At 47.8% G+C, this 25,259-nt stretch overlaps 1 protein-coding gene across 2 annotated transcripts in view; it reads left to right on the top strand.

The window, feature by feature from the left end:
- LOC116951016 (anthrax toxin receptor 1-like) overlaps nt 1-25,259 on the top strand; it is an 89,142-nt gene that overhangs the window by 27,424 nt on the left and 36,459 nt on the right. For both annotated transcript variants that reach the window (XM_076073361.1, XM_032969285.2), the window contains exons 10-12: nt 11,383-11,481; nt 16,344-16,413; nt 18,009-18,087. In XM_076073361.1, the coding sequence (XP_075929476.1) occupies nt 11,383-11,481; nt 16,344-16,413; nt 18,009-18,087 (248 nt within the window). The remainder of the gene's footprint in view (nt 1-11,382; nt 11,482-16,343; nt 16,414-18,008; nt 18,088-25,259) is intronic.

The raw sequence follows: 25,259 nt of genomic DNA, 5'->3' as shown, positions 1-25,259 counted from the left end.
CCCACCACAAACCTCTCTCTCCCCACATACCCCCCCCACAAACCTCTCCTCCCTCCCCAACCACCCCCACCCCACAAACCTCTCTCTCTCCACATACACCACCCCACAAACCTCTCTCCACATACACCACCCCACAAACCTCTCTCTCCACATACACCCCCCACAAACCTCTCCCTCCACATACACCCCCCCACAAACCTCTCCTCCCTCCCTCCCCATCCACCCCACTCCACAAACCTCTCCCTCCCCACATACCCCCCCCACAAACCTCTCCTCCCTCCCCATCCACCCCACTCCACAAACCTCTCTCTACCCACCGCACACACCTCTTCCCCCCCCCTCCACATACACCCCCCCACCTCTCCCCCCACCACCACTGCCGGTGCCTCTCCCAAGCCGCTGCGAGGAGGCCTCCCTCCTGCCTCAAACCGGTTTGGCAGCGCATGGTGCAAAAAGTTGCTTCGAACTTTGCTTCAAACTTGCTTCGTGGACAGGGAGGGGAAAGTTGTTTGCAAAGGTCGGCGCGCTCCCCCTCGCAGCGGGGAATTTCTGAACAGTTTGCCTCTGCTTCGAGGTTTTTTTTTAGCCCATTTGCAGATGTGTGTGTGTTTTTTTGTTTATCCTCTTGTTCGATTGCATATTTTAATGAAAGTTTAAAGCAATGGAATTGTGTGTGAGAGAGTGTAGTGGAGCGGTAGTGTAGCGGTTAGCACTACGCTGCGCTACAAACCCGGCGACCCGAGTTCCATTCCCCCGCTCACGGCCTCAAATGAGTACCTGGCGCGGTGTGTAAACATCGCCACTAGGGAGACAAAGGCGGCCGGGCGTGGTGCTGGCCACCCACCCCCTCGTATGCCGTGCCGGCCTTCATAGGTGCTCGCTAAAAGCACTTGCCCCAACAGTATCTTGATGCTATACGGGGGAACTTTGTATTTTTATGAATGCATGCGGGGAGTGGTGGCGCAGTGATTTGTAGGCAGGGCTTTAAACCTTTTGCAGACCGAGTTCGCTTCCCGGCCATGGCTTATAATAACACTAGTGGCGATTATCTGAACCGATCATCCTCTTGGTTTCCCCTCGAAAGGCTCGGCCTTCAATGAGTTCTTGGCGCGGTGTGTAAACGTCAGCACTGGGGGATACAAAGGCGGTCCCGGGCGTGATGCTGGCCAACCACCCCCTCGTGTGCCGTACCGACCTTAATAGGCGCTCGCTGACAGCACTTGCCCCAACAGTCTGCCTAGGCTATACATGTATGGGGATGGAAAACTCTGACCCCCAGAAATGATTTGTACAAGAAAGCCTGCTGCTGCGTTTTGTGGTCACACCAGCTGCCCAATGCTGTCGAACTTTGCAAGCCAATGGGACATCTGAAGGGGGCTGCTTTTGTTTGCGAGTCGACGTCTCCCCCCCCATGGATGGACTCGTCCCTGTCCACAACAATGTGGAGTTTCCACTGGAGGCAGGTGCCACTTTAGCCGCGTGGATTTCATTCGTTCGCGAATGCGCGAGTCAAGTTCTAAATTCCTTTAATCAAAACGCACTTTGCGCAATGTTTTGCAACTGTTTCGGCTCGAGAACTGCAATCTGTGTGCACGGGCGGTGTACATAGCTTGGTACATGTCTGCGGCATGATGTATGCTTGTATGTTGAACTTTTTTCGCACCGTGCGTAGCCAACCGTGCTAATCGGATGGTGCGTAATTGTGCTTAACTAAATACGAAGTGCAGGCCAATGGTTTGTGTAAGATATGCTTTAATTATGTTTTATGGAGTGACATATACATGAAGGAGTGCGGGCAAGGGACAACACACTCAGTGCAAAAAGCAGTTCCAAATAAGTGAGTTTTAAATCTAGATGATTTAAAAGTGCATCGCTTCCGGTGGTTTCCTAACATCGGAAGGGAGAGCGTTCCAGACGGCCGCAGAAGCGCATCTGAAAGCGCGCGATGCGGTGACCGCCACCGTCTTTGTTCGATGGAAATAGCCAGAAGCCACTGCTGCTGCGAGGATGACCGGAGTTCACGTGATGGTTGAGATCAAGAAGGCATTGTGGTTCATTTGTTCATGTTCCTGGATGAGATCAGCGAGGTATTGTGGTTCATTTGTTCATGTTCCTGGACGAGATCGGCAAGGTATTGTGGTTCATTTGTTCATGCTCCTGGACGAGATCAGCAAGGCATTGTGGTTAATTTGTTCATGTTCCTCTACGAGATCAGCAAGGCATTGTGGTTAATTTGTTCATGTTCCTGGATGAGATCAGCGAGGTATTGTGGTTCATTTGTTCATGTTCCTGGACGAGATCAGCAAGGCATTGTGGTTAATTTGTTCATGTTCCTCTACGAGATCAGCAAGGCATTGTGGTTAATTTGTTCATGTTCCTGGATGAGATCAGCGAGGTATTGTGGTTCATTTGTTCATGTTCCTGGATGAGATTGGCAAGGTATTGTGGTTCATTTGTTCATGTTCCTGGATGAGATCAGCGAGGTATTGTGTGTTTCATTCGTGACGAGCACTTTTGTGTGTAATGAGTGCGACCTTATAATGAGATGATCATGCACGCTGCCCTGGGCTTTCTCATTCACGTGCTTGACTGTCGTGTGGACGTGTGTTTGACTTCACATTAACGGACACTGTACATGCCGTGGATTTAAACAAAACAAACGTTTTCGGTCGCACCCGCGTTGTTGCTACGCGTTGTGCCCAGGGTGTTACTTGACACCTTGGCGCAACGCTTGCAGACGGATAATCCTATCAAATTGTTTCGATCAATGATTGCATACACAATTGTTGCAGTCATCTTCGCCGAAAGAAACGCTGATGTGTTTTTTCTGAATATGGTCGTCGTGGGAGACGCCGGCGCACAGCGGTCGCTGGAGTCCGCCGTGGGGCAGGAGGGCAGGTATAGTGGGGGCAAGGGTGGTGGCAGGGCCACGGTAGGGTGCACTGTGCCTACTCACCTCTACTCACTCACCAGGGCCATATTATACAATAGGCCACAGTATGGTGCACTGTGCCTACTCACCTTTACTCACTTACCAGGGCCGTATTATCCTATAGGCAACAGTAGGGTGAACTGTGCCTACTCACCTACTCACCCACCAGTGCCATATTATGCAATAGGCCACAGTATGGTGCACTGTGCCTACTCACCTACTCACCCACCAGGGCCATATTATACAATAGGCCACAGTATGGTGCACTGCCTACTCACCTACTTACTCACCAGGGCCATATCCTATAGGCAACAGTAATCACTGCCTACTCACCCACTCATCAGGGCCGTATTATCTAATAGACCACAGTAGAGTGCACTTCCTACTCACCTACTCACTCATCAGTGCCCTATTATCCAATAGGCCACAGTATGGTGCACTGTGCCTACTCACCTACTCACTCACCCACCAGGGCCACATCCAATAGGCCACAGTCGGCACTGTGTCTCGGGACGACGAAAACTATAGGGCCATGCTTTTTTTGTTTGTACGGTAAAAAATTAAACCCAAGATATATTGAATAAATATATTTATATAGCAGGGATAGGCACAGTGTACAGGGGGTTAGGTTCCATGTAGCCGCGAATTCGCGTAAGTTGGGGTTCGCCTATACGAGTATATAACATGTATATACACTTTTAATAAAGTATGGTACTGTACAGTAATTTAGCCACTATTCTGTATATGATAAATAGGAAAGATGCGAGCTGGGTGGACTAATTTCTTACGTGGGCGATACGCTTACACGCCGTCAAATCCATGTTGGCGTGATGGCAGGCGATGTGATTTGACTTCTCGCTTCTCGCCCCATTGCTTGTAGCGAAAGTACGAGTCACAAGTTCAAGTACGAATCGGGCTCAGCCGTGTATGAGTGGATCCGCGTACTCTGAGATCTTACTCGATATAGAAAGAGGCAGAGTCATGTAAATGTCAATCGTTGTTTTTTTTCACAAGGTGAGAGAAATTAACACCGGCGATGAACTTTTCGAGACTTTGTTCACTGCAAAATTGGCAACAACATCCTTCAAATGGTGTTTTTTTTTTCTTCGCACAACCTCATTCCCAATAGACAGGCGTGCAAGGCTTAGTAACATGGGGCAGCCGCAGAGGCAGCACCAACTGTAGATGGTTGTCACTGAAGGCCTACGAAGCAGAAGTGCCTAAAGGGGGCCTACAAGAACCTTAATCCGGCCCTGGGTGGTGGGATCGCTTGCAATCTGGAATTCTCAAATTGCCCGATGACGCAAGCGAAAGTGAGCGACGCACATTCCCTCACCCCTAGGGACCAAGTGTTTGAAATCGTGTTGTTCTTGTGTAAATACCTTGTGTCCGCTTGCCTACACGAAACACATGCCACAGACGTGCTGTGTTTATGTACATGGTACGTACGCGCAACCTAGGTGGCCTGGTGGCTCACAGGCTCAACATTCGGCCACTTTTGCAAGTGCGCAACAGTTTTGATTCCGAAGGCTAGCCACCCGGTTGTATCTGTAGAGATTTTGCCGATGCTCGGATTGCTGTTTGTGTTATATATTAAAATAGCTGTCCCTCTGCATGGCTGTAGATAATCGTGGGATAATGGTCGTAAGTTAATCGCTCAATGAAGCATTTAAAGTTTTGTAAACCAATTGTAAAACTAGATTGTTAATTGTGACAGCCGTTAGATCGACTTTTTTTTGTTCGTTTCTCCTGAGGTTTTCATGATTCACAGAAAGTGTTTTTAGAAATGCGCTGTGAGCCATGCGGTGACAGCTTTGGGAATGGCGTGACTAACGCTGCCCCGTCCGCCGGAGAGCAGACTGGACAGTGTTAGTCACGCGATGGGGCCGTCCATAAATGACGTCACGCACCTAGCGGGGGGGGGAGGGGTCAGACATTTGTGACGAGGGGGGTTTCAGAAATGTGACGTCACATCAAAATGCGCAACTTTAAATAAATATAGAATTGTTATAACAACACTAATTGTTATAACAACACTCCTACAACATCAGAGTGCAGCGCCACATTAAATACGCGCTACAATGACAATAGTTTAAAGCGATTTGAAACATGTTTTATTTTCAAAATGAAAATATTGTTTTTGGGGGGGGGGGAGGGGGCAGAGCTTTGTGACGTCATATTTGAGGGGGGTCTGACTTTTTGTGACGCCGTGTGACGTAGTTGGGGGGGGGGGGTCAAAAATCGTCGAAAATCGCGTGACGTCATTTATGGACGGCCCCGATGGACCGCATCGACTAACCAGGAGCGCGATGCGGCCCACCGTGCGGTTCGCGTGGCCGCAGTCGTCGCTCCCGTGGGTCTCCATCTCGAACGGTCCCGCGTGTGGTGAAGAGCCCGGAGCTGTCGATGGGCGGAGGAGCCGCCACAGTTTCCCTGGCAGAGCAAAGCCCTGCCGAGCAGTGGTGTGTGGGGGTCCCCCAACGGGGCTTTTGATGAGGAACCCTCCGCAGAACTCCACGGTTGGAATTCGCCAGCGGCCCTTCGGGTTGACCTCGCTTTGTTCAGTCGTCTCGCGCGGCGATCCCAGATTGGTTTCCGAGATCGCGCACGAGATTTGAATTATCTCCCCCCAACTCCCTCCCCCCCATAGGCCGTGCCGAACTGTCCCCACAGCGACCGGGGGACCACTTGTCCACATGTGTATGTTTGTATGTGGGGAGTGGTAGTTTTAGATTGTTACCCTATGAACCCGGCGACCCGGGTTAGAATCCCACTCACGGCCACCCAACCACTGACGATTAATTCTAGATTTGAAGCTTTCGTGACTGCAAGGATCTATACTCTTTGGTTCTATTCGGTAAAGTCACGTAGGTAAAAAATAAAACAACAAAAATCACGACGTTTCGGCCACAACACAAGTAGCCTTCTTCAGGTGAAGGAACAGAACTGTTGGGACGACAGAGCTTCAATGCTATTCTTAGCAGCGTTCTTTGAAGCTCTGTCGTCCTGACAGTTCTGTTCCTTCACCTGAAGAAGGGTACTTGTGTTGTGGCCGAAACGTCGTGATTTTTGTTTTATTTTTTTACCTACGTGACTTTTCCGAATAGAACCAAAGAGCACTGACGATTATCTGAACCGGTCTTGGGCCATCCTTAGGTATACTCAGCCTCAATTGAGTACCTGTTGCAGTGTGTAAAATCATCGCCGCTGGTTCGACAAAGGCGGTCGGGCGTGGTGCTGACCACCCACCCCCTCATGTACCATGCTGGACTTCATAGGTGTTTGCTAACAGCACTTGCCCCAACAGTCTGTTAAGGCTATACGGGTAATCTTTGTCTTTATGTTGAAATATTTTGCACCATACGTAGCCAACCGTGCTAATTGGAGGTGCGATTTAGCACGGCACAAGACAGCAGTAGCTGTCCTCTGAATTCCCAACAGGAATGACTGCTGTATGTTTACCTCATGGTCCTGTTGCTGCTGCTTTCTAAACTACCGATGTTAGTTCATTGTTTGTTACATTGACATCTGCCAAGGACGGTGCTCTTTTTATTGGTGGTTCTGAGCCAAGTGGGAGGAAATTCCATATTCCTGTGGCAGGAACCAAACCTTTTGCAGAACTGCTGCTGAAAATGATTACCATAAAAAAAAGAACCTCTGCTAAATGAGCCTTCTTACTGAAAATCCTTACACAGAGTATATTAACCCTGGAGGTGGGGGGTGGGGTTCTCGTCTGGTTAAATAGGGGGGCACTGATGGTTTACACGCCTGGGCTCGTTCGGCAGCGTGTGCCTCATCTGCGGTAATTCCCCTCCTCCTCCCGCAGCAAAGTTGCCTGATGATGGCAGCAGAAATTGGATTGCCCTTGTCCCCGTGCAAAGCCGGACTCTGTTTTAAACCCCCGGGTTGGTTACCCAGGCTCGCAGATGGAACCTGGAGGCGGACGGGGGGGGGGGGGGTGGGGTTGCGTGTGACGGTCGCGTTCAGTCGAGCGGCCGGGGTGCATGGCGCAGAGAAATCGGTTCCTGAACGCCGGAGGCGCTCGGCCCTTGGCTAACGCTGGCCCCGTGGCCCTCTCGCGCCAGCGCCGGGTTGCTGTTGCGTTTGGACGGAGGAGAGAGGGGGGGAGAGAGAGCGTGCTAATGGGCTTGGTTTGGGCCACCTGGATCAACATGCGTGTCGGTGTGCACAGTGGAGAGCTTGGTGCGGAGCGCCGGGATAAATATAAGGAACGGTGACGTCTTCGTTGGACAGTTTTGAAGTCGTCATCACTCCCCCCCCCCACCCCCACTCCTACAGAGTTAAACATTAGAACGTCTTCGCTCTGTGTCATGTGTTGTCTACTGTACTCTCGTGCGTCTGTCATTATGTATGCTTCCGCTGTTGTATGTATGTATGTTGAACTTCTTTCACACCGTACGGAGCCAACCGTGCGAATCGGAGGTGTGGGGAAGGACAACAATAACATACACAACAACAACAAACAAACAACAACTTAGTAAGGGTATGGGGAGCCAGGAGCGTAGTAGTGCGATGCGCTATGAACCCGGCGGGCCGAGTTCGATTACCCCTCGTGGCCATAACCAGTGACGATCTAAACCGATCCTGGGCCTCCCCTAAATCGACTCAGCCTAGCGCAGAGTGTAAACATCGCCAAGAGGGAGACAAAAGCCGCCAGGCGTGGTGCTGGCCACTCGACCCCTTGTGTACCGTGCCGGCCTTCGTTGGTGCCCGTTAACAGCACTTGCCCCAAAAGTAGGTTAAGGCTATATGGGGGATCTTTGCCTTTGTAGGTGGAGCAGTGGCACAGAGGTTCCCGCACCGCTGCGATATGAGCCCTGCGGCCTGAGTTTCATTTCCGGCCATGGCAAGCGGCGAGTGGTATCTGAGCCGGTCCCTGGGCCTCCCTGCGGTCCAGTCAAATCAGCCTGAGTGAGCAACCGGTGCGATGTATAAACCATCAGCATTGGGCAGACAAAGGCGGCCAGGCAAGGAGCCCCCCCACCACGCCGGCCACACCACAACCTTTCTCACATGCCGTTCCGGCCTTCACATAGATCAGGGGCGGGGAACCTTTTTTCTGCCAAGGGCCATTTGGATATTTATTACATCATTCGCGGACCATACAGAATTATCAACTTAAAATTTAGACTGTTATATTTGATCAAACATTAAATTTACTCACCCCTAATGTGATGGCTGGAACTGCTTCTCTTTTGCGAGGTGTGTGATGATGTTAGCTGGTATTGATGATGTTGCTACTACTCGCAACTGCTTTTCCAGGTTTGCTCCTAGATATATTGAATTTCGAATCCCGCCTGCGGTTGCCTTGGCAGGGCCAGACCCAAATGATTTCGTGGGCCCTATACGGCCCACGGGCCAGACGTTCCCCACCCCTGACATAGATGCTTGTTGACACCATTTTTCCCCAACGGTCTGTGTAGGGGAGGTGTGGGATCTTTGTCTTAGGGGCAGAACTCACCCCCCCCCCACCGACCCCTGGGGTGATCTCATCGCTTCATCTCCACGGTGGTCTTCCACTCGGGCCTCGTTCCCTCCTTTGGCTGCCATTCTGTCATCAGTCTCGGCAATCGGCCATCAACGCTTAGAAGTGGCGCGTCCGTACAAATACAGTTACGTGCGTTTTGTGCTGTGCCATTGCTTCGTGTACTCATTTACCAAAAAACAACTGTGTAAAATGTGAGCTCCTTAAATGGCGAGTGTTGGGAAACACACGGACGTGCAATAACAGGGAGACTTAAGGTGACCGCAGACAGCTTATAGCCCTGCTGCGTAGCTTGGAATTGATTGAAGATGGAGCCAGTGCACAGCTGTTTTGTGCTCTGATTCATGCTATGAGAGAGCGTAGAGACTTTGAGCACATGCCTCTACCTCCCTGCATTGCATCAAGTGGTCAGCTGCATTAGCTTACCCACACATGCACACTCAGCTTTGAAAGATCCAACTTCTGTTACATGCAAGTCTTGTGAATTTTTGCACGTCGGCCATGATCAGTCATTGAAGCGCCACGGTGGTGAGATGTTAACTACCTCTCCTGGTGTGCAGGAGGTTGTGGGTTCGATCCCGCCTGTATATTTGGAGTTTGCATGTCTCTCTCACCAAAGTCGCATTATTTTTTCTCAGTCCTCCGGCTTTTCCCTTCACATTTGGAATCATGCGTTTAAGAGGATTTGGTTGCTATACATTTCCACTTGCTAAGCCACTTTGTTTAGCTATCATTTGTAATAGCCAGGTCTGCTCTGAAAAAGAGCAATATAGCTCAGTGAGCCTTACCTGGTAAAAATAAAAATTGTTTAATAGTTTTAGTTTTTTAAGCCTTCTGCTGGATTAAAGTCTCCCCGTGCCGTTTTTTTGTTACAATCCTGCGATGTAACAATCCATCGAGCACCTACACACGAGCAGATCTCATTGCTCCACCCTTTCGATGGACGTACTCTCGGGCGTGTCCTGTTCCCTAATTATTATTCTTGAACGTGAGCCAACGTTATCCCTTCCCAGAGCCCCACTTACGTTTCTTAACAGTTTGAGTGATATCTTTTTACCTGTGCTTCTATGTGCACTCAATAAACTGGCAATACGATGTAATCATAAGTTCTCTATATTTTTTTTAGATGAATGCCTTGCCAAGGTCAAACCTAGCTTTTGAGATGTTTGGCCGATTCCATTTTGAGGAGTCCGGTTTTCCTTCTTGGACAACGTAAGAGTTAAAGCTTTCGTGACTGCAAGGATTCATCTTCTTTGGGTCTTTCGGTAAAGTCACGTAGAATGAGAATGAAATAAAATTGAAGCTCTGTCGTCCCGACAGTTCTGTTCTTTCACCTGAAAAAGGCTACTTGTGTTGTGGCCGAAACGTCGTGAGAATGTTATTGTCTTATTTTATTTTATTATTTTATTCTCATTCTACATGACTTGACCGAAAGAACCAAAGAAGAAAACGTAAGAGTTACCATATGAGGGAAGCGCACTCAAACATCTGACAGGTCGGAAACCTACTTGGTGTACTGCTAACCAGTGTCCACATCGTTGACCTGTGACCTGTGAGTCTCACATATGTGCATGTTTATTGTCAATCCACTGCTGGATGAGGGCTTTGTGTCTCACAGCACCCGTAAATCCCTGCGTGATTCACAAACGCCCTCATTCTAAAGAGCCGGATTATGCGGTTGCACAACCAGCAAAATGTTATTAAAACAGAACGGAGTGCAGATTTAGGTTTTATTTTTTTAAAGTTTAAAATACTAATAAATAATATTGTGGCATAAAAGTGCAATTACTTTGGAACATTTCTAAAAATGAAAACGTTCTCCTCAGAAGTATCTCACCCAGCTACGATTTCGTAACCCTAAACACCTGTAAAACACACCCTGCACTCAGCCTTGCCACGTGCAATCCATAGAAATGGTCTTGAAGCGAAATTTATAGTCTCCGTGCATTCCAGTGGGTGCTTAAAAAAAAATAAACTGTACGTATGATTTGTGCGTTGGTATTTGTTTACGTGTCACGCACCTCTCGACGCAAGGCTACGTACGATTTGCAAACAGCGTTGCTGTGAACCCAGCAACCCGAGTTCCATTGCTGACCGTGGCTAACGTCAGTGGCGATTGATATCTCTCCGAACTGGTCCCCCGTGCCCCCTACCTTCCCCCAACTTCACCGAGCTGCGCTGGCTAGCGCGGTGAGGCGTGGTCAAAAAGCCTCCCAGTATCTAAACATCATGGGGAGGCCTTCATCATCCGGCAGTTTCACCTGCGGCTGGAGTTAATTTTACTCGGCTGCCCTGTGACTGCCATGTGTGATAGGCCTGAGCTGCGAGGTGGCCAGGAGATGACGGTACAGCAAAAGGATTCCTGAATCTATCTGTGCGGTGTTTTTAGTACTTGTGGGAGTTTTCTCCGTTCACTCCAGTTGGCCAAGCATCCTAATGATGCAATGCCCTCGTTAAAATGTGTCTTGAGGCTCGGCAAGGCCTTGCTGGGCATTGTTTATAAATGACTAGAGGGCAAATACATGATTGCTCTGTCACTGTGAGCTCAGCCTCGCCCTGTTCCCAATGCAGGTGTATGTTGAACTTCATTCCCACCATACATAACCAACTGAGCTAAACAGAGGTCCGGGGGAAAGACAAAAAACTTTACATGAAAAGCAGTTCTCAAGAAATGAGTTTTCAATTTAGATTTAAAAGTGCATAGCTCCAGTGGTTTCCTAATATTGGAAGGAAGAGCGTCCCAGACGGCCGCAGAAGCGCATCTGAAAGCGCGCGATGTATACACCGTCTCTGTTCAATGGCTGGCCGAAGGCCCGCTGTGGCGAGGAAGGATGACCGGAGTTCGAGTGGTGGTTTGTGCTCCTTGACGAGATAAGCGAAGTGTTGCAGTTCATGTGTGATGATGCATTCTCAAGTGTGCGCCCGTCTCTGCCGCCCTTCCCAGAGTCGTTCCAAGTGGTCGTCAGGGGCAATGGATTTTCCCATTCGAGGAACACGGAGCAGGTCCTGTGCAGCTTCAAGATTAACGACTCCGTCACCATCAGTAAGTGGGCGCCACCTGATCGTTGACCGGAGCACCGCAGCCACGCTCACGTAACCCTAAAACCGCGTCCTCTCTTTGCGAAAGGACATGCGCAGTGGGATCAACGGTCACCACAGTTCTCTCCTAGCGACGGTCGTCGTCGGAAAACACGAATGCATTTTGTGCATCCGTTCAACTCTCTGCCCACTCTTGCAGCTCTTGTCATTGGCTGAGCCCGAGGTAGCGCGGAGTTCGGCTCTCGCTGCTGCGTAAGTTTTCGGGGGTTTGTGCAGTGCCATTCTCCCGAGTGTTTTTGGGATGCGCGGCGTGGTGTTTGGCACGGTGTCCGACGTTTCGCTTCCAAGTTGCAGCAGCTTCCTAAGGAGCTGAACTTCATGGTTGTGCCTTGTGTTTATTGCTGAAGAAGCTTCAAACAGAACGAATTTGAATAAAATATCGGACATCGTGCCGAACAACAGGCGGTTACAACCCAAAGCACATGGGAGAGGTGAGCTTGACCCGGTTAACCTGAGGGGCCAGTTTTTTCCAAGTGGTGAGTTCTCACCCGGTTCAACAAATAAACTTCACTGCACTTTGTACTCAAGTGAAATGCCCACGCACCGTAGTCTCGGAAGTGATAAAACTACGAGTTCATAGCTGTCATTGTTGTGGCTTCAGCTATTTATCCACACATTGTGTATCATTGGCCGATAGCACCATAATTTGTCTAATATGAGGACCACGAAGCTTGGGCAATTGTTGGCGCCTTCCGGTTTGTCTGCGGTGTTCCTCCTCGCGCGGCTAGTGAGTCGTTCCCTCCGCGGGGAGAGGTGAGGCGAATACTGCCCGGTGCGCTCCAAGTTTAAATTGTTACAATTATTTTCATGGTGGCGTAATACGTAACCAAATGATGTATTTTCCGATGTGCTTTTGGGTCGTGCCGTGTGCCCGGCGCACAGTGGGATGGCCCTCGACGTTTTCCCAATGCCTCGGGTGCGCTATGTGTGCCCGGGACGCAAACCGTCGCGCGCGGCAGATATTCCGCAAGCACCTCACCCGAGAGACACCCCCGCGCTGCGCGTTTACGTGAAGCGTAGCCGAGGGGACAAGAGAATCGCTTCGCTCGTCGAGAGGTCAAAGGTGAAGCGCCGCTCCGATGTTTGCGCCTGGCTGGCCCACCCCGGGGGAGGGAAGGAATGAAACAACAGCAGCAGCAGCAGGGGGCTTCTTTTCTCTTTAGCGCTGTACAGCGAGGGCGGAAGGGGGCTTTAATTGTTGTTGTGTCCTGGAGATAATTGGGTCCGAGTTTAGGGAGAAGGCGGACGGAGTAGGAGAGTGAATTAGTAAGCATGTGGAGGCAGCGGAAAGAGCTTTCATGTTATGCCTGTCAGCCGGTGGTCAGTTAGAAAAATCGCGTGTTTTGTCTCGGCAGTGAGCTTCACCTAAGGCTGCTTATCTAGGTGGATGTCTAGGGATGCCTGATAGAGGGTATTTGGTCGATTTTTTTCCACGCTGCACGTTATATAACCACGGGGAGGGGGCGGGGGGGGGAATGAAAAGAAGTAGTGTTTAATAATGTTCTTTAAGAGACACACACGCCCGCCCACACGTAGCAACTTTAAAAATGTCCCGGCGCTGTTTTGACGTTTCGTAATGCGTTCATTTGTCCCGAGGCTTTTGCTCTTCTGAATCCTCTCGGAAGCTTTTGCAGTGAGGTAAATCAGGGAACCCTATTAACCGCCCAAACTAACAACGATGTGATGAAAAGGGCATTCGGTCTTCGCCGAATTAAGTGTAAATGCCTTGGCTTCGGGCAGGCAAAACTAAGGCGATGATGCGAATGCGTGTCGCGAGGATTTAAGGGCCCGCGATTGCTGCGCGGCGGGGAATTGTTCTCGCCCACAAAGGGAGCCGCTCGCACAAATTAGCCCCGGGGGCGACGGCCGCTCCGCTCTGCAGACGCCGCCGGGCTTCTAACGCGCCTGCCCGACGCGTCGCGGATAAATTCCCGAGGGGGCTGAGGGAAGCCGGCTCCGCGACCAGAACCCAGATGAACCGAACGCCGAGTCGCTGCCAACAGACGCACAAACGGAGGCTTGTCTTTGCGGCCCCGGCGCGGCCGTTGCCTCATTCTGCAACGTGTGAAAAAGAGTTGACAAAAAAAACGGCCCAATGCGTAAGCTTAAAACGGGGGGGGGGGAGTGGGGGGGGAGGGGAACAGTGGCTGGGAAAGTGGCCGAGGTGGTGACTTGGGAAAGCTGCAGCAGTGTCGAGTTGGCAAGGAGCAACCACGTGTTTGTTTTCTCCCGGCTCGGGATACGATTGAGCTTGCCCCCACTGCCGCCACCCGCAAAGCTCCAAGCGCCGGCTCTTGACTTATTCGGCACCGCCGACTTCTCACGCTCGTGCCCTCGCTGCAGAGCGTTTTGGCACGCGAGCGCACGGCGGAATTTGCTTGGAAGCTAAAATCGCCCAAAACCGAACTTAACGCCGCCGCGCAGGCTATCGCGGTTGTAGCGGTGTCGCCCTCGGACGGTGGTTCTTTCGTGGGGTGGTACCGCGCGTCGTTCGGCATTGACGTCCCCAACGTTTGGCTGCGCGTGCCGGGAGGCTTCTTCGGAGGCTGCATTTCCGGCACGCGGAGGGTTGAATACAGGGCATCGTGCCGAATGACACAGCGGTGTAACACGACAAAACACATCGGAGAGATGCATTGTGTTTTGAAATGCTGGCGTTGCCTGCATTTGACAGGACATCCTGCAGTGTATCCCATGACAATGTTTAACAGAAAGTAGTATTTTTAGTTTGTGTGCGCATTTCGGTACGTTCTTATTTGAACCCTGAGTCTTTGCTTTGGAAACGATGATGTCACAAAATTTTACACTTTTTTTTATAAAAGCAATTCACATTTCATCAAACGCATTGCTTTATGGAACTTATTATTCGATAATTTGCCAGGCAAGGAAAAAAATATTAATTTGTACACTTACACATCCATGTTAGAAGGCTGACTGAACTTTGCATTCATTCTCTTAAAATAAAACTAAACTTTTATGGCTCTTTTTCAGACGTGACCTGGCCACAATGGTAGCCCAACAAAGTTACTTATCACGTGGAAATGTATAGCAGCCAATTACTCTAAAACGCACGTTTCTAAATTCATACAACTGAAATTGGCCGAACCTTTTTTTCTCCAACTGTGTACAACTGTAATGGATTTTGGTCGCATCGCATAAGACGGGGGATGCTGACGTGCTGTGACGGTCAGCAGCACACTGGACTTGCAATTCAGAGGTCGCCGGGTTCTATCTCCTGGTACCGCAGTTGAAAACAACGGTGTAAGTTTCTTAAACACCCCACCCACCTCTGTCCACCCATCAGCATAAATGGATATGCCACAGTCAGTTGATTTTGCAGATCATGTGTGGCGGGGTAAAGAGTGGGTACTCTCGGCCTTGTAGTGGAAGTATAGTGGTCAGCGCGCTGTGTTCTGATCCCAGCGATCCTAAATCGATTCCCAGCCTTGACAATGTCAGTGGCACGTGGTATCCCAACTTATCCTTGACACGTGGTATCCCAGCTTATCTGGGACCAGTTTAACACATCGGTTTTCGCGACCAATATTCACAATAGAGGTGTTTTTTTTTTTGGGTTAGATCGCGTAAATATAAATGCGTCGTGAAACCCGCCACCACCCGACACAGCCAATTAGTAAGGTTTGTCACGTTTACGACACGTTTGTATTTACGCGATCTAACCCCAAAAAAAATCTATTGTGGATCATCTTGGGCCCTCGCCTAGGTTGAAACACTTTTATGCAATAATGTACCTGGCGTGATGTTTGAATGCGATCACCGGGGTAGATATAGGGGGGCCAGGTGTAGTGCTGGCCACACTGCCCCCGTGTGTGACGCAGCGACCTTTTGCAGGGTGCCTGGTTAACAGCACTCCCGTTCCCCGGTTGATTTATAAAGCACTTGGTGTTCTTGGTGTTCTCCGTGTGTGTCATCATTGTGACGAGGTTCCTACAATCACGATGGTTGACCAATATCATTCGCGAGTATTTAGAATGGTGGAGGAAGCCGGAAAGTACTCGGAGAAAACCCACACTGCTCCGATTAGCATGGTTGGCTACGTACGGTGGGAAAGAAGTTCAACATACGTACAGCAATTTTCAAAGCTCTTCACACACCGATTCAAGGATCCTTCTCTCCACTGCCATGTCTTGACCACCTTGTACCTGAACCCTACAATATTTCATTTTTCCTCGACAGCCAATGAAATTATTTCCATTCATTGTTTATCAATGGCCTCCCCAATGATTCATAATGGGCTTTTGGGTCGGATCGGATCGCATAATTCAAATGTGTGTTGTTCAACCCTCCTCCATCCGAGACGGCCATTTAATACATGTGTCTCTTGGCTACTGCCGCTTCAGCACACCGGCAATGTTGAATGATCCACACACATTTAACAATTTGGTCGTTTGACGTTTTTCTGGTAATTGCAACCAGCATCATCAGGCATGGTGTATGACACACATTTCAATGGCGCTATCTGACCCAACAAAATATCTATTATGAATCATAACTTTGGTCGCGGTATTAAATTTGGCCTCCCCCCACGTGTTTCGGTCCTGGTGGGCCTTTTTGACCATACTTCACCACGCTGGTCATCTGCGCGGGTTTCTAAAGAAGGAGATTACGGGGGGGGGGGGGGGGGGGGAGAATGAACGCACCTTGCCAGGCTCGCAGCGCATTGCCGCTCGGCACCACCGTATGTTTATTCGAGCACCGTTGCCTGCACCAACATAAACAGCATGCCCGAGGGAGTTTCGAGTGGACGTCTATGGTGTCCCTCCTCTTCTCGTCCTCTCTTTCCAGCGGAAAAGCCCCTGGAGCTACAAGACAGCTACCTCTTGTGTCCCGCGCCGACCTTGCAAGATACCGGAGAGTGAGTGGTCCTTTGTGCAACTCTGTCCGGCGTCGTGAGCTGACGGCTCCGCTGTGTTTGCTAAGTAACACGCAAGGCAAACTTTCCGCGAATGGCCCCGCGACAATAACCCGGTGGAACGTGTTGCGCCTGTGAGCCAGTGCAGCTGCGAGAGGCCTCGCGGGTCCGCAGGTGGCTCGCTTGTGGCCTGAAAATAAAAAAAACACACACCGAGAGGTTGCGTGTCCTGAATGTGAATCTCAGAGAGCTGCTGTTCTTATCAGAAGATGTGCATGTGCAGCCCTGCAATTGTTAGCAAAAGGGGCCTCTACGAGAGAGAGAGAGAGCTCTAGAGGGGGTTTAGCCCGCTTTTGTACGCTGCCAGATGTCTTTTCATAATGAACAATGTGTGCAATTGGTGTTTTATCATCTATGTGAAGGCGTATCTTTAGTCAAATCATAATGTTCAATTGTTTTGCTCTATTCGCAGTCTTGCATGGTAAATGACAGTTAATTTAAAAGTTAACATAATAACCGACTCTGTCAACGAGTGGGAGAAAAAAAGGAACAATCTGCCCCCGTGACATAAAAAATTCCCGATTCCATCCTTGCACCTGCCTTCTATAAACGTTAAGTTCATGTATATTGCCGTACCACGTATCCATGTATTCAAACCGTAACTCATGACTTGATCCTGAACATTTTGTCAATGACCGTAAAAAATGGCCATTCTTTGCGAGCAGAATTTCCGCAGTGCAGTTAGGAGCTCAATATAAGGGCATCTTACACGAACGCAAACTATTTGACGCTTCTGCTGCTGCTCCGTGCACAAGAAGAATGAACAAAAAACGTGACACTCGTCAACAACACTGTGGCCTTAAAATATATATTTTTTGTATAATCGGTGACGTTTGTCAGATTTCAGAAGGGGCATTACCTGAAACGTCGTCTTAATATTTAAATAATTTAAAAGCAGTTTTGATGAATAGGTTTTTTTATATATGTATGTTAAAGCGTAGTTCTGATAAAAGCAACATATGGCTATGTTACACTGGTTGGGGCAAATACGAAGGGCACTCATACCATGGACCTGCTCCCAATTGGGGTGTGCTTATACTCAACTTCTGCCAATGTAAAGGTATCCTATCAAACGTGTAATCCCTTGAGTGTGATGTTGTGACATAACTGCAAAGAGAGCGCGGAATAAAATGTAACAATAGTGAGGATTATGGGAAGCATTCAGCAAAGCAGCCATGGTAGAACTTTTGGTCTGTGTTATTACAGAGAATTGGAGTACAAGCCTTATCAGCTTTCTTAGAGATAGGGCCTTTGTTGTCTGTACCAACATGCAAGACTTTTTAGCCGAAAAAATCCCCTCCCTGATTCTAGGTATTCCCATTCAAGAGAAACAAATTAACTCCTGCCACAATTGAATAACCTGAAATGGATTTATTTTTCTCCCCTCGGTAGAATACCGCACAGGTGGGTTCGTAAATGGTAAACACTGAAATGTAATTTTTTTCTTTATTTAATTGAGTGACAGAAAAATAATAATCTGTCGCTGTTCTCTAAGTACCTAATTGTCTTCTGTCTGTTGATTTTTTTTTCCCCTCCAGGCAGGTTTTCCTCCAAGTGAGCATGAACGATGGCCTGACCTTCATTTCCAGTTCAGTTACCATCACAGCCACCCACTGCGTGAGTTCCTTTTCCATCTTGACGGTGTTTTCCTTTCGTGCTTAAACGCTACTTGCGCGCACGCTATGCACACCTTTTCAATTAACCGTTCCATTGCCGAGCCGCACTGTGCATTGTGTTGCAATGTTTGCCCTATGTCTTTGGACAATAATTTGCTATTATTATATCGGTCCGTCTCTTGGCTGGCAGGCAGATGGTTACATGATGGTCCTCTCTTGCGAACAATATTCCGGGGTCTTTAATCTCCACCTTATGCCCAACGTCTCACGTCCGGTAATGCCCAACAGTGTCATTACCGAGGTGGAAGGCATGCAACGAAGCATTGATTCAACGATTGAGATCGATTATTACACTCACGATGCATGCATCGAATTATGGGTCTTCTGAGAATAAATTATTTTTAGTTCATTAAAATGATGCAGTGGTTGGTGCACAGCATTATAAAACGGTCCATCAGAATTCGATTCCCGGTTACGGGAAAGATGCGGCGAGGAGATATCTGAACTGGTTCTGAACATCCCATGTCACCAACCCATACACTGATCAATCTGGTGAAGTATGGTTAAGATAACCCCAATGACCAACGTGAGATTCCGAGGCTTTTATGAAGTTGTCGATGGGATGTACAGAATATACTGATGGGACACTAATTGGAGTAAATACAACTGTGTACAAGCATGGGAAATAAGCTAGCAGGATCAGCCCCTTTCCATAGTTTTGAGGAGCCGATTGCTTTCATGACTGCTTCCATTGTTGGGGGGGTACATCAAAATGATGTAGGACAGGATCCTCTGGGACCAAATGTATGTACAGGTGTCTGTACATTAAATTTGAGAGGCTATTAGAGAGATGCTTCAACTACGCAACCACCCTCCACCACCACCCATCCATTACGTAGAATGTACACGAGTGGAAAAACATTGATTCATACACATGGGATGCAATGCATTTATCGTGCATAATTAAGAATCGATATAAGCTATATGCGTCGTTATATACAGCTTAACATAATAAAATTTCTTCGTTAAAGCTGAAACTCACAATGGATTTTGGAGGCATTATGAAGCTGCACATACGTAAAGAATTACACACACGCAACTTATACAATGTTTTTATAATATATTTTTTCCAATCCCTTTACAAGAATTGCTGGAGGGCTTTTATCACCGCGAGTCTGTCCGTGCAGTGTGTCTGTCCCTGCAGATGTCAATGTGTCACGTGTTTCTTAAACCGCGATAGATTTAATGGTTGTGGAGAACCCACATTAGGTAGTTGAGGTTCTGGATTGTGTCTGCAATTTTGAATGATGTCTCTAGCAGTATAAATCCGAAGTACATTTTATATAACTCTTAACTGGCTTAATTTGATGTTGCTCTTTTTAAAACTGAGCATATTTTAGGAAGAAAGTAATACTGGCATTTCTTGATATACGGAACCGATACGTTCCTGAAAGGTTGTCCATGAATTAAAATTCCATTTATGGAGCTCTGTGTTTCCCATGGACTTCCATTAATTAATTGGAGGCACGTTCTTACAGAAAAATGTTTGGCCCCAAGACGTAATAAAATCACTCTCAAGAATGCAGCAGGCCTTAAAGTAATTCAATGTTAAATTGATAATTTTCTGATAAAGTAATAATACTCAAATAAAGTCTTTGAAAACCGGTACATTATTAATGGTGTGTGCAAATTACCTTGTAAAATTGTTTTTTTAATGTTAGTTCATTACATTGCAGGATCATTAGAGATGGCAAAGGCTTAATGGGAGGCCTTCATCCAGCAGTGGATTGATCGTGCCTGCTGATGTTGACATCGATGTTATATTTTGCAAAATGTTTTAAAAGAGACACTGGATCATAATCCTTGATGCGTTCATTCTGTACTCACGATGCGTAGAAACACCACTGCCACGCATGCCATTCTGTCCTTCATAGGTGCTCACAAACTGCCCCAACAGTCTCTAAAGCTGCGCGCTTGTCTTGTCTGCGCATGTCTTTGAATAAGTTGTGTGCCTGTTGCGGGAAAGTCAGCAGGCATGTAGGCTATTGCGACGCCACGTATTGAATGCCCGTCACGACTTCCAGTTCATAATATTTACAACTCTTTTGTTTGTATAATTGTTTCATGTTTAGATTGTGCACGTAAACGAGGATATGAGAAGGTCAAAACAAAGACAAAGATACCCCGTGTAGCCTTAACAGACTGTTGGGGCAAGTGCTGTTAGCCAACAACTATGAAGGCCGGCACGGCGCACTAAGGGGGTGGGTGGCCAGCACCACGCCCGATCGCCTTTGTCTTCCCAGTGGCGATGTTTACACACCGCACCAGGTACTCATTTGAGGCTGAGTCGACGCAGGAGAGGCCCAAGACCGGTTTAGATACTCGTCACTGGTGTTGGCCATGAGCGGGAATCGAACTCGAGTCATCAGGCTCGTAGCACAGAGCAGGTCACCACATACACGTGATGCAATAATACCCAGAGAGCCAGATTAATTCAGAGTTAATGCAGCGTTCATCCACGGGGGCTCGGCAAGCCAGACTAAGCCATCCGCATGCTTCTCAGGGTTCACCGTTAATACCCCAAGGCTCAGAGAGCCAGACGGCATCTTTATAACTCTTGGTGTTGACTGATAATGCACAAGGGTGCACAGGGAGCCAGACTGACACTTTAGGGATTCGCAGGCTTCGGCGTTAATGCCCGAGGCTCCTAGAGCCGAACTTAAGCCACCTACTACACAATCTTTAGGGTTCAATGTGAGTGCCCGAGAATTAGAAAGCAGACTCTGGCCGCCTTTTTACAATCTTTAGTGTTCGATGTATGTTTGCCCTATACTCGGAAAGCCAGCATCAAGCACAAGCATGGCTGTGGGAAAGCGCCGAATGCAGTGAGGTGGCACATTGCCAAAAGTTGATTCTTGGACTTGGGAAGAGAGAAAAAAATACTTGACCAAAATTGATCGAGTGCAAACATCGCACATTCACGTTGGGTACTTGAATGTGAGTGGTGGAGAGTATTTTAAGCCTGGGTTGCCGGGTGGAAGTTGCGCACACACACACACACGCACGCACGCACACACGCATGGACACACACACACACACGCGCTTGCGTGTGTGCGCTACTGCGTGGCGCGATGATGTGCATTCCGGCACCCAAGTGTACACAGAAGACGATGACCTGACCACCCCCCCTCCCCCTCAATACCGACCGAACGCCACCGCCTCGCTAAGTGCGCTGTCCTAGTTTTACGCACGGCCATCCGTGTTGTGTAGGGGCTGGTGGGCGGAACGTTGAATCACCTTCTCCACACTTTAACGGAAGAACATCCCCCCCCCCCCTCTCCAATGCGTTTTTTGGGGTGTTGTTCGGCATGTTTGTCAGAAGTTTCGCTGCACGTACCATGAGCTTCTGTGAATGTTCGGTTCCTGAAAAATGTCCCAGCACGTGGAGCGAAAAGTCAAGACGTCACTCGGAATAACACGTGCTACGACCCAAAAAGACACTGGAGATCTGTACAGCACTACCGCGAAAACCGACGCAGTCGTTAATATTCCCCTCCTTTTGAAAGGGAATTACACCTTCATCGGGATTTAAATAAAGAAAGCATCCCTAGAGTGACACCGTCAAAATTTTCTCACGTACAATCGGACATTAGGGCAGTGTTCATCTCTCTTAATAGTTCTGAGCCAATGGTGGAATACCACTTTCCTGTGGAAAGGCCCAAGTATGTACTTATGATGACCATCCTTGACATCCTACTAAATTGTACGTTTTTTGTTCGTGTTGGACAGATGACGGGTTGAGTCAACTCCTGATCAGTATTTGAACTTGCAAAATTCAGATTGTGATGAGTGCATTCTGACCACAGTGCCAGCCAGCATAGCCATATAGTGTGTAAACAATCTGATATTATTATTGCTCATTGTGGTGTAACGATGCATTTTTTTATTCTTTGGGTCCATCGGTAAATTCACGTGGATAGGTTAGTTTCTTTGAACCTATCTTCGTGAATTTTCCCGAAAGACCCAAAGAATATGAATTCCTGCAGTCACGAAAGCTTTAAGTCCAGATGCATTTATTGATCATCGATTCTAATTTTGACAATACATTAAATCCCGCATGTTAACAATTGACTTCTTCAATTCGTATACGTTGTACTTGATTAGTTCACGTGACCCCTGCAGCCACTTAGAGGCACTACGACGCACTGGAATGTGAAATAGAAATAAGAGAGAACATCTATAATAGGATTTTTTTTAATTCCATCGCGGAAATGTAAAAGTGTCATTCAGCCCGGCACCACCAGACACAGCCAATTAGTAAGGTTTGTCACGTAAACAAAACATGCCACATCCAGAAATCTGGCTGTCGCCTGATGAGGCTGGTTGTAATTACTGGTGAAACGTCGTAATCGAATTGTAAATGTTGTCAGTTTACTCTCCAACACGCTGGTGTGCTGAAATTGTAACTAATTGGCACGTTTTATTTACGTGACAAACCTTACTAATTGGCTGTGTCGGGTGCCCACGGGTTTAACGACACATTTATATTTATGCGCTCAAACTCTAAAAAACACTTCTAGTGAATAATATTGGTGTTAAACAGAACATAATCTTAAATTTAATCGGTATTGGCAAAACACCCCAATGCTTCATCACTCAACTGGGATTTTCACATCGCAGCATCGGCCCCCGACTGCAAAGTCTTTGGCAGAACAACCCTGAAAAACAGTCCTGTGACTCGGTGAGGAGGCATTCCTGGGTGACTAAACTTAAATAAAATAAATAACATTGTCACACCGAGGATTTGGATAGCCCACATAATTACAGGCCTGACCATTACAACGGCATTTAACTTGTTTACTTGTTTAATACATCTGTGCCCATGTTTCTTGATACGGTAGAACAATTCCCATTCTCTCTCTCTCTCTGTCTGCGAGCGATTCCATTTGTCAACAGACAGTGCCAAAGAGTAGTGCACACGTGGCTCTCACCGCCGTCGCACAAACGTGAAGCTTTCCTGCGCCTAATCCTAAACTAAACTATTGAAACTATATTTTCTATTCTACAAGAGAAGACCCACTGAGCTATACAGCTAATATTCAGAAGCGACCTGGCCACAAATGATAGCTCAATGAAGTGACCTGGCACGTGGAAATGTATAGCAGCCAAATACTTCCTTGATAGAGGTTTTTTTTGGTTGGTTAGATCGGGTAAATATATAAATGTGTCGTTTAAACCCACCACCACCCGACACAGCCAACTAGTAAGGGTTGTGACGTAAGCAGAACTTGCCAATTCGTCACGAGCACAGCACACCGGTGTGTTGGAGAGCCAAACCACAACATTTGCAATCTGAGTACAACGATTCAGCCGATTACTCTTAAGTGCACGCCGATTCTAAATGTGGAGGGAAAAAAAAACGGAGAACCCGGAGAGTCTGCACGACCATGGGGATAGAGAACATTCAAACTCCAAATATACAGCAGCAGGCGTCGGGTTCGGGATCGAACCCACGACCTCCTGTATACCGGGCGAGGTAGTTAACATTTCCCCATCGTGGCGCCCCGTGCACGCTGCCGCCACAGCCGCGGCCGCACCCACTGTGTAAGCACGTCAGGCGGGGAGTCTTACTTAATAGGAGCCCCGTTTACACCCACTTCACAAAACGAAAAATGCTCAGCTGCTTTACCAAGCATGTTTGTACAAGTACCGTGTCAAGTTTTGACTCCAGTTCTATTTTTTCTTTTAGATTTTTTTTCTTTTAGATTTTTTCTTGCTCCATAAAGTAGAATAAAATATATTGTTGCGGGGGAATGTGCAGCATTTTACAATGCCACTCTTGTCGTTTGATTTATACATGACCTGAATGTAGAATTTTACGAAAAAATATTAAGCATTCTTAAACGTTTACAAGATTTATTGTTTGGCAAAGCTTGAATGAATGAATAGTTGGTGTATTCTATTTCTCAATTTAGCATAAAACTATCATGATTTTTTTTATAATGATGATAGACTTGGATTGTTTCCTTTTCCCACTCTGTGTGAATCTAAATAAGAATAATAAGCTCAAATCATTTACCCAGGAAGGCCTCCTTGAGCCTCAAAAGCTCCCTTTATATCAGTCCTATATTGAGATGTATGGCCAATTCGACAAAATAATGTCGTTTTAAAAATATAAATGTACTGCCTTTCATAACGATTATGTCGTTTTTGACCAAATTACCCGAAATGCACCTGATCTCCGAACCTAAGCAGAGCTGAACCCGAATAGTATTTGGATGGGAGACCACCATGCTTAACAGGTGTTATAGGTTGTGGAATTACCTTGTGAGCAGCAGAGGGCAGTTCTGCAAATTCCATTGCAACACTGTACCATGCTCCAAATGTTTGTTCGCCGCCTTTGCACACCCGAGCCGACCAGCTCGGTGAAGTATAGTCAAATAACCAAATAACACGGAGAGGCACATATTCAACCGTGACAACAAGGCTTTATATGTGCACACTACACAGCGGTGTGGAGACTACACAAAGGTCTATTCTCGGTAATAAACGGTGGCAGCGTGTCGTGACTGGTATGGCCGGGTTGAGGCACATCTGAATATCTGTATGAATGCCACAGTTCAGACATTGGATCACCCCCAGTGTGGTTCAGTCAGCCTCCCTTTGTGCCCCCCTTCCCACCATTGCTTTCTTTGTCCAGGACTGTGTGAAATTGTGTCCGTAGCCTCCCGTCAGATGTTTTGCCTCAAACGTTTGAAATTATTAATAAATGATAAGACAAAAAACCCATAATTTATGGCCATTTGTCAGCGATTGCCGGAGTAATGCCTCCCTGCACCATATCAGTCATGAGGGTTGTTTAGCCATACTTCACCACACTGGTAATTGCTGGTTTATGAAGGTGGGAGGGGCCCAGGTCCGATTTCAGATATCCGTCTCTGGTGATGTGGCCGTGACTGGGATTGTAGCTCGGGTCACTGGGTGGTACATCGTGCAGCTTGCTGACTCCTTTGCCACCGCTTCGAATAACATTGCTGGTTTTGCCTTGAGATTCCTAAGAGCTGATCTCGACAGAATTATGTTTGAGTGTTGCTGATTTTCAGTAAATGTGCACACATTTTTCAATTACGATTATCCCATGCACAATTTCGGGTACGTGCATTGTGAGCAGAC

Source organism: Petromyzon marinus, chromosome 41 (genome assembly GCF_048934315.1).
Source record: "Petromyzon marinus isolate PM22_M1 ecotype Great Lakes invasive population chromosome 41, UKy_Petmar_22M1.pri1.0, whole genome shotgun sequence".
In the NCBI taxonomy this organism is placed as follows: domain Eukaryota; kingdom Metazoa; phylum Chordata; class Hyperoartia; order Petromyzontiformes; family Petromyzontidae; genus Petromyzon; species Petromyzon marinus.
This window is presented reverse-complemented; position numbering and strand designations above follow the sequence as displayed.